A 14799-nucleotide genomic window follows, 5' to 3' on the forward strand; every position below is an offset into this window, starting at 1 on the left:
GTTTAGAGAGGATGCATCAGGGAGACTGTTACTGGGACAGGACCCCCTTTCTAGTGAAGAGCGCTCAGCCTATATTTTCGACAAAATTCATTTTCTTAGTTTTGTTTTATAAAAGTGTTTTTTGTTTGCCGGTTGCCATTTCTGGTACCCTGGTGGTGGCTGGCCACACTACACTGCAATGAAACTGCAATTGTGCAAATAACTGTAAATAAATGTTAGACGCCTGTGTGTCTCTCATCTTTCTAAGCACCTGCCCCCACTGTTTTACTCACTATGCATGATTACATTTTGCTATGGTTTTACTATGGTACACTTTTATAAGGGAAATTGTGTTTGATAATAACTGTCTAAACTGGTGTTAAAAAAGCCAACAGCTGTCTTGAACAATTTTGAATTTAAAATGGTATTTTAAGGATTGCAAAACTTGTGAGTTAAAGCTTTGTGAATAGAGCCTGGAGTTTCAGAACATGTGACCAGAACGAGTCAGCATCACGCAACAAGCATGTTTCAGTTCCAGCCATTGTCAAATGTGACTGACTATGAAATCCTGTACATTATAACAATACAAATGATCTGAGTTTTACATTAAAACATGTTAGTACTATAAATCTAAATCCAGCTCACAGTCTGTGATGCAGGCTGACGTGTACATTTAGTCACCGTTGAAGGTCTGTTAAGACAGCCCTGCAAAGTCTTGAGCTGCATAAGAAAGATACTGATATAAAGAAAAAAGCAACGACTTACCCTTCGAGTGAGATTTTTGTTCACTGACAAATAGAAAGAGTTGCATATAAAAGCTATTCTTATGGTTTAGACAAAATGAATGAATGCTGTAATTATATATGGGTGTCAATCCGCAAACCTCCCTGAATAAATACAGTAAACCCTGGAACAGCAGCTACGGTTTATTTGTTTATTGCCTAGTGCAGCACGAGGGAGGAGGGGTGGTGCCTGATCTCTAAACTCACCCTGTTACACATCCTATTATCTATTGTCCTGAAACAGTCCTCTGCTGCTATTCCGGCATTGTAGCTGCACCCCAATTTTTTTTAACCTTGACTACAATGGGTCCCATCCTCTTCAGTGGTGTCATTCCACCATTAGTCATACTGACCTAATATTGTCAAAAATATATATGAATCCACTGTCACCATCTTTCAGCTGTTCATAATCCATAGTTGGTGCTAGCTATCTGGACACCCACTACCTTTTAACGGTATACCGAAACATGTTTCAGTACCACTAACCATTTCCATTAAGGGTATGATGCACTTTGGCTAGCAAAGTGTTTTTATTTTGATGACCACTGAAGCAATGTTAACAGTTCCTTAACTAGTTAACTAATGGAGGAAAATGTCTGAGGAACTAACTTTAAAATTGTGCATTTTCTAAAAGTCTTACAGGAAAAGCAGGACTGTACACCACAGGGCTCTGATTACCCTCCAAGTTAGTCCCATGGTCACATTTAAAAGACACCATTTTGGCAGGGGCAAGAATGCCTTGTAGCATCTTCTGCTGTGCTACTCATCATACAGACAGCTTAGTATATTGCATTCTTACCCTGATAAGTCACCTGTCATTTTAATAAAATTGAATCATATTAAACTGACACTGCTTCACCTTTTTAAACGTTTAACTGTAATCCAAAAACATAAATAAATAAATAAATAAATAAATAAATAAATAAATAAATAAATAAATGAAAACCTACATGGCACATAACTCAATCTCATACCTCATTAGTAAACAAATTAAGAGAATTGGAGACAGAATACTAATTTAAGCAAGACTACCCTAGATATATAACCCTTGCTGAAGGAACGGGCTCTCCAGGTCTCTCGGTCTCAATTCTTTGGTATTTTGCTGCTGTCCGAATTTTCAGCAACGTCTGAATGTAAGAACAACGCTACAGCGGCAATGTACACGTGTGGTTCAAAACGGAAGCACTGTGTTGTGAACCCCTCGCTTGTCTGTATTATCAATAAGAAAAAAAAACATTTTATAAAAAAACGCATTTTATATTTTATCGACCGTAGATTGGTTTACAAAAGCATACATGTCCCTTTGCTCTGATAGCTGTGTGTATCTGTCTGCTGAAGACAGTAATTTGGTATTTCTCAGTGACAATGTATGTTGTTCATATTTACTTTAAGAAAAACGGAATTTGGTTCGTGCAACCCAGTAGCTCAACCTGCAAATCCATTTTATTCCTGATGCCTGCGCTGATTTGCTTGGTGATGCAGTCACAGAAGAAACTGAGACGTGTAAGTATAGTTTGCCTGCTACTAAGAAGCTAGTAGTGGCCAATGAAAACAACAGGAGACGTGGATGGGAGGGAATGTTCCTACGAATGTAGCATGTGCCTTCCGGAAGCAGAATGTCCATTAAAACACCTGTCTAGAAATCGTTCTATCGTAAATACTGTAGTACTGTCATTCAAATAAGTATTAGAATAATTAATTTTACAAATCGATTTAATATTGGCAGTATTTCTAATTAACCAACCAACTTAACTGTCATTGTTCAAACTCAAAGATTTTGCAGTTTTGTCGCGTAAAAAGAGCAATAGGACCTTGACTCATGGATACAAATTAGATGTCAAAGTAACAACACAATAAAACAAAAAGTTAGTTGGTACGCAGGACTAAACACAATCCTTAATTCCCTAAGCAGAATACATAATAGAATTTACACGGCTGCAGCGCTTTACAAAAAAAAGTTAGTTATAGTATGATGTTTTATTTTTTGGCTATTATATATATCTGTAACCTGTTGTAATCAAAAAATGAATAGCCTACTTTTAAAAACGTTTAAGGAGCCCCATCCACATTTTCTACAATACGCATTTTACTATACAGATCTTCTGTGTCATCTGAACTGCACTTAATTACATGTCTAATAATTGCAAATATTGGTTAAATGAACTACCAATTAAACCACCCTCTACAAAACTGGTATTACAGTTAATTGCATACCTGTGCATATTATGAATCTTGCAGTTGATTTCGTGTACAGAAAAAAAAAAGATTAACCGTAACTACACTATCGTGACTGTCTTGTGGATTTTTATATAATTTGACATCACAATTGAAATATGATAGAACAAACATTCATAATACAGTACATTACAGTACATCCTGACTATATCTGTAAGCTTATGTCCTATTCAAATCAAGTGTGCTATTCGCTCTGAGAACACCATTATGCCAGATGAGTGGGACGCTGGATATTTAAAGAAATGCAATCCTCTTACAACAGTTTGTGCGTGTGCGTGTGCGTGTGCGTGCGTGCGTGCGTGCGGTTTTGTGTGCGGAGGCGGGGATGAAGGAAGCAGGTTTTCCCTGCCCTGTTTACATGCCTTCCAAGTAATTCACTCTGACAGGACATTTTACTGCGTGATTTTGGTCGTTGATAACAACACCTGAAAACGCCAGAGCAATTATTACTCTATGGATGCAAAAAGAAAGAAAATAAATTATGTCGAATTATATTTTAAAAAATAGAAGAAACCATTGAAATGATACAATTCTGTATTTCCCACATGTCCTGCAACGTTGATGCTTATCTGACGTTAAAGCATAGTGCATATTATATTACTTAGGCTAAGTATAGTATATGTGCGAATTATTCACATGTTTGAACAATACACTTCGTATATAAATAAATAAGTAAATAAATAAATACACACTGGTAGTCAATCAAATATCTGCCACTTTTAACATGGGTGAAGGCGTCGCTGTAACGCCGTCCTTTAAAGTATCTGAAATGGGACATCATTTAATCTGGAACTGACTTTAATCGGTCGCTTGCGCTGCCCAAGGTAGAGCACTTCAAAGTCCATATAGATTACCCGGTATTCACATACTACACAACTCAACGGCTAAATGTATTGCTGAAATTACAAAGGCCATTCATTCCTATGGGCTTTATGGTGCGTAGGATCAAGCATTATTGCCCTCCCCTTACATTGACCTTGCTAGAAAACATGGACGTGTTTAGCAGGGCCATCTTTAACAAATGCTGATTAATTTTTAATCAATATTGTGTTTGTGACTTCAAAATAAAAACCGCAATGTGTTATTATTAATAGAATTTCTTCTGCTAGCGATACAACAGACGGTATTCAATGTATCTCATGCTGGAATAACAAACACTAGCCTGTTCTAATGAGAGAAGGTTTCTGGTGCAGGATTCAATTTAGCCAACTAACCGAGCTTGAACATCCCAACAAGGATATTAAACCTTTTTTTTATGTGACTCTGCTTTACGGTGTAATTTTTATTATCTGAATATAAATATCCATATTTATCAACCGGTACTTCAAGTTTACTGAATAATGATGTATGCCACAGAGCACCTTTTCAGCATGGCAGCACCAGATAACATTACACTCTGTCACTGGATCATACTGCAATTTGCTGCTGCAGCAAATTGATTCATTAAACAAGGGAATACACAAAAGGTTAAAATAAATATATGGAAATATGCATAACAATGTAATTAATTATATGCATGTATGTGTTATTAATACTATGCATTGTTATGTATTACTATTACCCTGCCGCTGTCAGTTACACCTGCTCCTCCCTGATATCCGGAGTATCCTCTCATTTCTGCCCTGTTATCGCGGAATTAAAAAATAACTTGGCGACAGTCGGCTTTGCAAGCGGAGGCTCTCGGAGATATCCATCTATATATATATATATATATAGTATGCAAGTGACCGCTTACCTTTTCCTGCGCTCTGCTGATCCTTTTCTGGACATTTTTTGCAAAGACGCCCGTTTTGATCTCGGCCATGGCTGCTGGTGCTGAAGTTAACTGAGCAGGGCTTGAATACCCGGAGAAACTGTGATGGACAAAGCAAACGACAGTGGGGGGGTCCTCTTAAAGGAACAGTACTTTACAGTATGTAACACGTAACGTGAAGTCATGTTTTATATATTTCCAGAAAGAGAGAATGACCCCTTTTGGAAACTGCTACATTTCTTATTGTGTTGAGTACGTATCGCTGTTGAGTGTGTACATTGCTTCTTTTAAAATGTAACCTATCGTTGTCAAAACCACATGGATGTGACGTGTCGTGTTGTCTGTATCGCCACTAATTACTTTTATGTCGGTATGCTTATAGACGGCTTTTGATATGCTAAAAACTAAATATAGATAAATGAATAAATACATAAATACAATAATAAATAATTTCCTGAAGCTGATCTGACCTGTAAGGTTCTATCTTTACCTCGGTTTCCACCACTCACCTGAAGAAGAGACCTTTGTCGTCTCAAAAACAAGTGTATTTTATATACTGTACATATTCAGATGAGCCTTTTAAAAGGTATTACCAAAATAAATAAAAAAAACTAAAAAAAAACTGATGCAATTCTAAAGAACCCTAATTATGGACTCCAATATGAAGCTTTCAACCAGCAAAAAAAGTGGAATTCTGAAATGCAGAGAACAATCTGTATGCAGGATTCCAATTGAAATGCAGCCTATTTCTTATTAAATAACGAATTTTCATTACATTTACAGTAAAAACGTTTTTAATAATAACACGTTTTTATTATGTACGGAAAGTAAATGAGAAACGTTTGCTGTTTGTTAAATTAGTTTTGCTTTATAATAATAATATTTTTATATAGCACCTTTCATAGTGGGCCACCATCACACAGCGCTTTACAGAGGTAGGCTGTGAACTGTGCATTATATGCAGAGTCACTTACAATAGGACATAGATTTAACATCTCATCTGCAGGATGGAGCAGAAGGAGGTTAAGTGACTTGCGCAGTGTCACACAGTGAGTCAGTCAGTGGCTGAGGTGGGATTTGAACCGGTGACCTTCTGTTTACAAGCCCTGGACACCACTGGTCCACACATAGCCAGTGATTGTAGAAAAAAGTGAATGCAACTTTTTCAAAAAATCATAATATGTAATGAACTACAACTGTTTATCCTGTGATTGTTATTCACTTAAAAAAAAAAAAAAAAAAAAAAACAACTAGTATACCTATATATCTATAGAGAAGTCCAAAACCAATATCTATTTCAGGTGTTACAACTAGTCTATAGACCCAAAACAATTGTACACTTCAATTAGGTGTCTACCTATTAGAAACTACAAATGCAATTGTAATATACAAAAAGGAGAAAAAGTAGATAATGACATTTTACAGTTAACCAAGTGTTAAAACCTGGGACAAGTTATCAAAGTGCCCAAACCAACACAAATAAGAGTGACTGTTTATTATGCAGGTTTGGATTCCTTTCTCCAGCACTGCGACAATATCTACTGCAATCTGTCTCCAGATAAATACATTAGCAGCAACTGATGAATGTCCCCTAAAGTGAGAAAGAAGAGCCCCTCAATAAAAAACAGTCACATAAAAAGCCTTTCAGTAGATCCATCTGGCTGGCTTCCATATACAAGAAATTTCTGCTGTTATAACATTATCAGAGTCAATCTATGCGTGTTTAAATCTTTAGCTATTCCCAGAATAATGTGGCACATGTGGCAAATTTTCTCTCCAGCACATTGATATTCCACACTGTTATCCTGTGTGAGTAATCTATGTTCACAGAAAGCACTGGCGTAGAAAGTGTTGTCATTTTTATATTTCCTGTAAGCATTAACAACAATATCATTGTCCCCTTGTGTTTTTTTTTTTTTTTTTTTTTTTTCTGGTTTCATATATGGTATTGTAATTTATTATACAGGACTTTTGAGTAAAATTATGTACAGAAAAAAAAAAAAATCAATTTCTTCCTGGTATCAACCCACTTCCTGTGCAGTAGATGGTTTGGTTGCACTGAGCCACAGCACTGGACATGATTTAGTACCAGGAAGCAGCTGGTTACTTCTGTGAAAGAATTGTATCTGCATATTCCAAGTTGAAGTGTAAGTATACAGTCAAAATGAATGACCCTTTATCTAATTTCCAGTATTTATCTTGTTTTACAGCTGAGGTGGTATAGGAAGGAGGAGTGACTTTAACAAGGTCGCAGCAGTGAGTCAGCAGTACTGGGACCTCCTGGCTCCTATTCCTTTTGTTCTATCTACCAGACTACACTGCATCCCATGCAATACAAAAGAAAACAGCTTTTATTGACAATCACACTTAAAGGGTAGGTTTAAAGGGGTATATTATCATTTCTAAAGCTTCTACAGTATTTTCAACTCTTAGAAATGTTTATTTCAATTTTTATTCAATGACAATAATGTCAATAGAATTGTAACCTTGTGTAACAGATTAAAAGATGGTAGTGTTCTTGAAAAAATAAGATTAGATTTATAATACAAATAAACTATCTTCAAAGCTTTCCACTATTTAGTTTTTATTTTAGTTATGTATTTATTTTGTACAGGCTCTGATTTAATTACAGAGAAGCAGCTTCTCAGAGGTCCTCTTACACATGCTGGTACATTACCTACAATTGAATTAATACATATAATTGAAGTTGTGGAGAATTTACCAGAGACTATTTAAGGAGTAGACCAGTAGGCAGCACTGATACAAAACTCCAAATTAATTATAACTTTGTGACAGTCAAAGTGTAAAATATTACTTTCATACAAGTTGTATAATAATAATAATAATAATAATAATAATAATAATAATAATAATAATAATAATAATAATAATCTTAAAAAAAAATAAAACCTATAAACTCATGAACAATTTAGATTCAGATATCTCTGAAATTCATAGCGTTTGATTTACTGTACAAATCAGACCTGGGCCTTGATTAAATCAACATGATGGCAGCTCCATTGCCATTGTATGTACTTTGATTTAGTTCATGCCCTCATAAGAGAAACCCCCCAGTAAAATCTCACGAGAAATGGTCTATATTAAAATGGTAAATTGGGCTAAATTAAGACACTGCTGGTTGTTGTAAATATAGCAAAGATTTAAGGTTAAAAGTTTAAGTTTATGTTTCAAATGAAATCTTGCCTTACAATCTTGTTCAGGTATTTTCTATAAAATGTAAATAAAATATACAATACATAACAATATTTTGGAGCTCCTTTCTTATTTAGTGGAAGTTGTTAATGACTCAAGGACACTACACGCATTATGCATTGTTAATTCACATTCACAGCCAATCAGTAATGTTGGTTGTACTGGACAGAATCCCGTCTATTTTTCCAGGCTATAATTAACATCTATGTATATTTATGCTAGCAGTAACTGTTTATTTACATATAAATAATCCAGCATGAGGGTATGCATTGTATTGGACTGATGCTGTATACAAGAACTTACATCATATTCCAGTAGAAAAAGATAACACATTCTACCCAGAGTAAATCAACTATACTGCCATTACTGTATCATTAAAGTGAACGACAGAGGCATCAAACAGTTATACATGTTCAGTCCCTTTGGGTTGACTCATGGTTATTTGAGGATTCACGGTGCTTGTTTGCAGTATGAAATGCTCTACCTTAATCCATATCTTAATCCTTCTCATAAACCTCCCAGGGCTGGAGTTTATTAGACCGCAGGCAAATATAAATCACTACCTGGAACAGTATGTACAATACTATTTAAAATAAAATTATTTAAAAGCAAGACCGTTTTCTAATAACATGTTATACAGTATCGATGATACCAGTGGGCTGCAAATCTGAAGATTGTAGGTTCAAGTTCAGACTTTACTGCTTTATTCAACTGTATACTCGGGTGTTAAAAGGTGCAATAACCAAGGTTTTAATCCTTTTTATTTCTATTCCTCAGACTCACTTCACTTTGATGCTGGACCATTTTCCCTGCTGCAAACAATAAGTCCCGTCCCCCCCCCCCCCATTATGTGGGGTCAGGATCAGATCAAGATATAGGTTAAAATGTAAGTGTGATGTACATACAGACAGACACACAAACATACAAACAAACGACAGGTGCATCCAGTATATCTCTGTAAGATTATACATCACTTATGCATCAATAATCATTCACTCTTTTGAATCAATTCAACTGGCAGGATTCTATATAAATATTAAGAGAAATAATAATAAAAATAAAAAAATGTATCCAATCCTCCCCAAATTACTGAAAAACAACCAACTGTTTAATATAGTGTGGAATAGAAAACATCAACAGCAAAACATGCCACAAAATGGGGTTAACGACAAGTAAGAAAATGTTATTTAGATACTTGGTTAATACACCTTTGAATCTGTATAACCATAACGTCCAATTCTGCAGTAGGAGGCCACTGAGTAGAATGTGCACGATTCTGAGCAGTTGAAATAGATGAGTTCAGTAAGCTGTGTGGTCTCAGATGCACAGTTAGGTTTTAAGGCAGGACAACATGTAGTGCTACTTATGTTTATTGACCAACCACACTTTTTAAAACAAATTGAATACAGTACATCATATATATATATATATATATATATATATAAACGACAGCTAGAGCTTTGAGCTAACATTACCTGCTTTCTTTCAGATTTTGCTAGTAATTTAATCACTAAATCATATTTTCTATTACGAGATCAAGATGATTACATATTTATTTATTTTTATTTGTATCTTAAGCTAGAAACAGAGCCAATAACATTCCATAATGAGTGCATGAGCCATATCTTTGTTTCCATTACAGCAGTAATAACAGTAAGGATGCAAAACAAAGCCACATTTAAAGAAGGCTGTGTGGGTTTTATTTTTCAAATCTCCATGATTGCACTGCCAGGCCCTCTGCGTTTTGCACTGCAGATGTTACAGAACTGAACAGCAGGAATCTGAAAAAGGAAAAATAGATACGTTATAAAACACCACACAAAAAATGGATCACCAAAATATAAGTTCTAATAATTTTGTTGTATCACTGCACAGATTAGCTGAACGCACTGTGTCCGGTGTGTGGTGGCCTTTACTTTTCAGAATTAATTGCTTCTTACTCTCCTGATTATGAACGCAAACCTAATTGTTGCAGTGTTCTAATTTGTTTCATGAATTTTGCTACACCTCGTTGAGCAGCTAGAAATACTCCAGCGTTATTACGTAATGAAGTTAGAACCACAGTGCTTACAGTGCTGGGAGAAGGCAGGCAGTCTTTGTGAAACATGTGTCTGCAGTGGAATACCACAACATTGAAGACCTTGGCAGTATCTGTGAGGGAGAAAAAAGACAAAATACATATTTTTCTGTTGTAAATACTACATCTTTTTATATAATAATCCATCTTTTTTAAAAAAAAATTAGGCTCCTATGTCTGATTTTTTTCACAGGCTCAAGTATGTTCTTAAGCTTTGGCTTATGAAGATATAAGCTTCAACTCATGTGTCAAACTGTCTTATTAACAACCTATTGTAGTAAATGATGCCTCTAGTAACAAAATGTATATGTGCATTGCCCAGTCCCAGATGGGAGGCACCTAGGCTCAATGGTTTGGAAAATAATCTATTGCTTCATTTGATGCCTGTATGTAGGTTTTTGTATTTCTGAAATGTATGAATTATTTGGTGCCCTGTTCTTGCTTTTTTTCTGTTAAAATTTTGAAATAAAACCGAGTAATAAAAATGTTATTCAGGGCAGCATGGGGGAATTAGTTATGCAGCACCACAGAAGAAATGCCAGGAGTAAATCACAGATGAGCAGTTGTGGCCCCTAACGGCCACGAGTGGCATGCCCTGGTATTCTCCTCCAGCGTTTCTCAGCTTTTACACTCCAAATGAACATGTTTGGAGAGGCATGAGTTTCCATTTATTTACAAATACAACATTTGCACCCCACAGTCCCACATTAAAAACACCACTGCTCACTTTTCTTACACAGCTTAGAATAGAATTCCTATTTCTGGAACACACAAGCTTCATTAAACTTGAAGACCTACCTGTTGGTAGTATCGGAGCATGGCATGCCTCACAAATATTCTCTTCTATATGAAAACAAACAAAGAGTTGATATTAATAGATGAAATCCTTTTGTTTGTTTTTTTAATACTTTCCATACAGGTGTGTGTTGAACCGTGAAGTACCCACCATCAACTCGGACCCCTCTCATCTGCGTTCTCTGCATCTTCTTTAGCAAGGACAAGGAGTCTGCCACCAGGATTTTCTTACAGCCCTCTCGCAGCAGAATCTACGGGAGGGAAGGACGGTACATTAAGAGCACCATTACCTTGACTTTGTAACAGGGCACACACATTCAGGTTGTCCTTTTACGTATCTGAGCTGTCTTTGAAGTTTGTGGTATTACGTAGAGCATTTTATTTTGTTGTCCATGGCAGCAAGGTGAAATATGGGCACCATGGAAATCATATGTCAAGAGTTATCACAAATGGGTACAGTGGGCAACACTCAGTGGGCATCTTAGCTCCTTTTGGGTGACATCTTGCCTGTAAAGGTCATGTGATGCATTAGTTGCTCCCTCAATACCCACTGGTGGCATGTCCTGGTATTTTCTTTTTATGTTGCCATGTTATAACACCCCAAACGTCATGCTATCAAAATATTTAATACTACTGCACTTTGCTATAATTGGAGATGTGGATTCATTTTACTTTGACTATTTCTGATTTTATTTCTTAAAATTCAATTGAGTAGGTTACGTGCAAACTGACAATGCAGTTCTGAGGCTTAAGTGGTCTTCCCAGATCTGCCAAGCTGGCGGTTATCTATTTTTGGCTAAGTGGCATATTCTGTATTAAAGCTGAGGCAGCAGCTCTCATGAGTAAATTAGACCTGCAGTGTTCCAGGACCATGGATTTATTGATTGATCTTCCAATGCGTGGTACGAATGCAAATATGGAAGCAGAGCCTTGAACGTTGCTTCCCTACCATGTTACTATTTTAATTCACAGATCATCCAAAATGTGTGTTTTAAAATAGGGGGAATGTGTTCTTGATTTTATAGTACCACTTTTTTTTTTTCTTTAAGGGAAAGTCATTGCGGAAATATCAGTTGATTATGCAACAGTACTGGTTAGCTACTCTGCATGCTATGTATAATTTGACTGGTTTTATTGCAGTTTAATAACAGCGCACTGTAGTTTATTAGCTTTATTTACAGTAGATCTACTGTAAACGTAGTACAATAGAGTGCTCCCGCTTACACCACGCATGTGAATAAAACACACGTTCTTATTGAAATATATCCACACATAACGTGCATACTAATAAAGCACACATTAAGCTGATTAAGATGAAGTTGCATCTTTGTTTAATAAATCATGCCTTTAACAATACCACGTGTATTCCACTCTCATCCCACCTGTAGGTTGTAGTCCTGTAGAATCTTCACCAGCGAATCCCTCAGGCTTGGAATCTCCATGTCTTCTTTTATGCGGTGGATAAGGAGGATTGGATCAACGTGAGTCCCAATGTTGTTTAGCAGGCCTGTGATAAATGCTAGAGAAGGAAAATAACATACCATTAAATTGAAGTAGAAAAAAAAGACTAAATGCATTTACTTAATTTATGTTTGGATAATTTTAATTCAATCTACCGAAAAAATAAATAAAATTACTGAAAGCTTCCAACAGCTACTTCTTTGATAAAATGTAATTTATTTTGGTACTCTATAATAAGTAGTGCGACTTTGGATGAAATTCGATATTATAAACAAACACACTGTATCTTACTGAATCTCAATGAAGAAATTATCATATAACTGACAAATAATGTATCAAACACACACGGAATGCCAAACCTTATGGCTGTGCAATTGTGTTAGCTGGTGAATTCTGGAACCATTTGCATGCCCGGGTTGAGAAAAACTCCAAGCAAGTGAAAACAGATCACCTTGCACATGCATTTGTATTTACAAAGAGTTTATTTGCCTGGGCACGGTTTACTTATGACCATACTTTGGTTTGACCTAGGGGTACTGGGGAAATGACACATTTTATTGAAAAATGTATTATTTTTTAAAAAAATAAATAAAAAAAAAATCAGTGAATCTTAAGACAATTATCCAATTCCTGTTTCGAGTAATGAACAATTATCATGTTACGGCAACCAAACACTAAATTAAAATGTTGGTAGTGTTTTCATGAAGAACCTCGGTCGGTTCATCCAAAAATATTCAGCACACTCCTACTACAGGTACTGAATTCACGTCAGCTGTGCACCACTTTGAAACAGCCGACTCACGAGGCTTGTCGATGGAATAGGAGATCAGGTCTTCCCAAAGCTCAGCATCATCCTGTTCTTTTGCAAACTCAATCGCCTTGTCCACGTCATGCAGCTCTTCCATTATCATCTGCAAGGCTCTTCGGCTGTTACCCATCCTACCTGTGAGGAGAGCCACATCATTTCAGACACCACCTCCCAGCTACAAGATCTATTTTCATTTAATGTCTGACAAAGTGCCATATACCCTCCCTGGTGTTTTACAACAGAATTTTTTTTTTATCTTTCAACCTCTGTTGAGTCCACTAAATTACTTGCTAAATACATTCCCTTGAATAACTACCTGAATGTTTTCTTTAATGTTCAAAATTAGTGCCACTTGTGTGGACTACAATTCCACAACAATTCTCAATGTCCAGACAGTAGATCCCAGTAGCATGGAATTGTTTTGACATGCCATGAAATGCACTGTGTGTGGCTTCCTCCCTTTGCTATGATTTGTGTGCTCTTCTTTCCTGCAATGTCAAAGAATATGGGAACAATTCCCAGAGCACTTTCTGTACACAAAGCCCATTACTTTCAAGGCTGTTGTGAAAATACAAATCCTTCCCCACTGTATTAAACTTGGCACCAGGACACAGTGGATAGCCACCAGCCAATCACATAGGGAGAACATACTTAGCAAAAACACTGTCTCCACCACAAAGTTCCTCTGCTGGCAAATCTCAAGGGCCTGGAGGAGACAATAAAAAAAAAAAAAAAAAAAATACATTTGCTGTGTAATTTTGAGAAGACATACTACAATGCCAACTGTTCCTTAGCAATATACAACCTATCAATTAGAAAAGATCGCCATCTGCAGGAGAAAATAATATTCCACTTGAGGCATCTGAGGATTATCTGTTGAACGAAGTTACATGATGTCTGGTATGCAGCAATTCAAATATTGAAGTCTATTTGGCATCAGTATTTCAATGAGAGGTCTGAGTGATAATTTCCTGCACAGAGAAAGTTGATTCTTGGTGATCAATAAGGGGTAATATAATTGGTCAAACTGACAGAGATATCTAAAAATATATTATATAGTGATAAATGTTGGACCATCACTTTTGAATAGTCAATACATTTTTGTAACATTATACTATACTGGTAATCCATCTTTCCTCTGATTCTGGGCATCAGTCTTATACAGCGGGAGTCTATAGTCTGCTACATTTTTAACTCAAATCAAAGTCTTCAGTAAATTCCTAGTTTACCTGTCTCTGGTCTAAATGAAAACTCACAGTATCAGAACAGAAATATTACATACATTTTACTGATAATTAATAATTTATATTTTAATGAAAAATATGAAAACAAAAATTTAATATAAAAGACCATTACAGTGAATTAGAAAAGTGACAGGTGTACTTATCTCAGACATCTGACTTTATAACATCCCACCCTGCCACATGTCATGAAAATAAACTTTACAGAACTGAGTTTGGTTCTGACACTGGAAATGAAGGCATCAATCTGGCTAGCTGATGCTGGCGCTACCTTTTCTAAAGGACAGTGGGTACTGTCTCTCAGGAATGGCAGCAGGTTTGGTCGATCATACTCGGCATACAGGCTGATTTGTTTTTCATGGTACTTCTGTCCTTTGTGTTGGTCTCGCTTGAACAGCTTATGCAGGTACTAGCAAAGGAAATGCAAAGAGCCTTTTAAAAATGGTTCACATGTA

The 14799-nt window shown here is 36.1% G+C and overlaps 2 protein-coding genes and 1 long non-coding RNA gene across 7 annotated transcripts in view; 1 reads left to right on the forward strand and 2 right to left on the reverse strand.

The window, feature by feature from the left end:
• LOC117435678 (amphiphysin-like) overlaps positions 1–4858 on the reverse strand; it is a 78032-nt gene extending 73174 nt beyond the window's left edge. For all 4 annotated transcript variants that reach the window (XM_034059033.3, XM_059018730.1, XM_059018731.1 and 1 more), the window contains exon 1: positions 4732–4858. In XM_034059033.3, the coding sequence (XP_033914924.1) occupies positions 4732–4800 (69 nt within the window). In that variant the 5' untranslated portion in view covers positions 4801–4858. The remainder of the gene's footprint in view (positions 1–4731) is intronic.
• A 4-nt stretch (positions 4859–4862) lies between these two features.
• Positions 4863–11082, forward strand: LOC131726007 (uncharacterized). Its single transcript, XR_009321191.1, has 4 exons — positions 4863–5001; positions 6960–7123; positions 8740–8848; positions 10959–11082. It is a non-coding gene; the product is annotated as an uncharacterized LOC131726007 (long non-coding RNA).
• The window catches only part of LOC117435677 (vacuolar protein sorting-associated protein 41 homolog), a 76986-nt gene continuing 70976 nt past the window's right edge, over positions 8790–14799 (reverse strand). The window contains exons 22-29 of one of the 2 annotated variants that reach the window (XM_034059032.3): positions 14616–14753; positions 13755–13809; positions 13098–13238; positions 12217–12353; positions 10986–11085; positions 10838–10882; positions 10034–10113; positions 8790–9743 (exon numbers count right to left, since the gene is read on the reverse strand). In XM_034059032.3, coding sequence (XP_033914923.2) covers positions 9669–9743; positions 10034–10113; positions 10838–10882; positions 10986–11085; positions 12217–12353; positions 13098–13238; positions 13755–13809; positions 14616–14753 — 771 coding nt within the window. In that variant the 3' untranslated portion in view covers positions 8790–9668. The remainder of the gene's footprint in view (positions 9744–10033; positions 10114–10837; positions 10883–10985; positions 11086–12216; positions 12354–13097; positions 13239–13754; positions 13810–14615; positions 14754–14799) is intronic. The other variant, XM_059018733.1, reaches the window with a different exon arrangement.

Source organism: Acipenser ruthenus, chromosome 3 (assembly GCF_902713425.1).
Source record: "Acipenser ruthenus chromosome 3, fAciRut3.2 maternal haplotype, whole genome shotgun sequence".
NCBI classification, from domain to species: Eukaryota; Metazoa; Chordata; class Actinopteri; order Acipenseriformes; family Acipenseridae; genus Acipenser; species Acipenser ruthenus.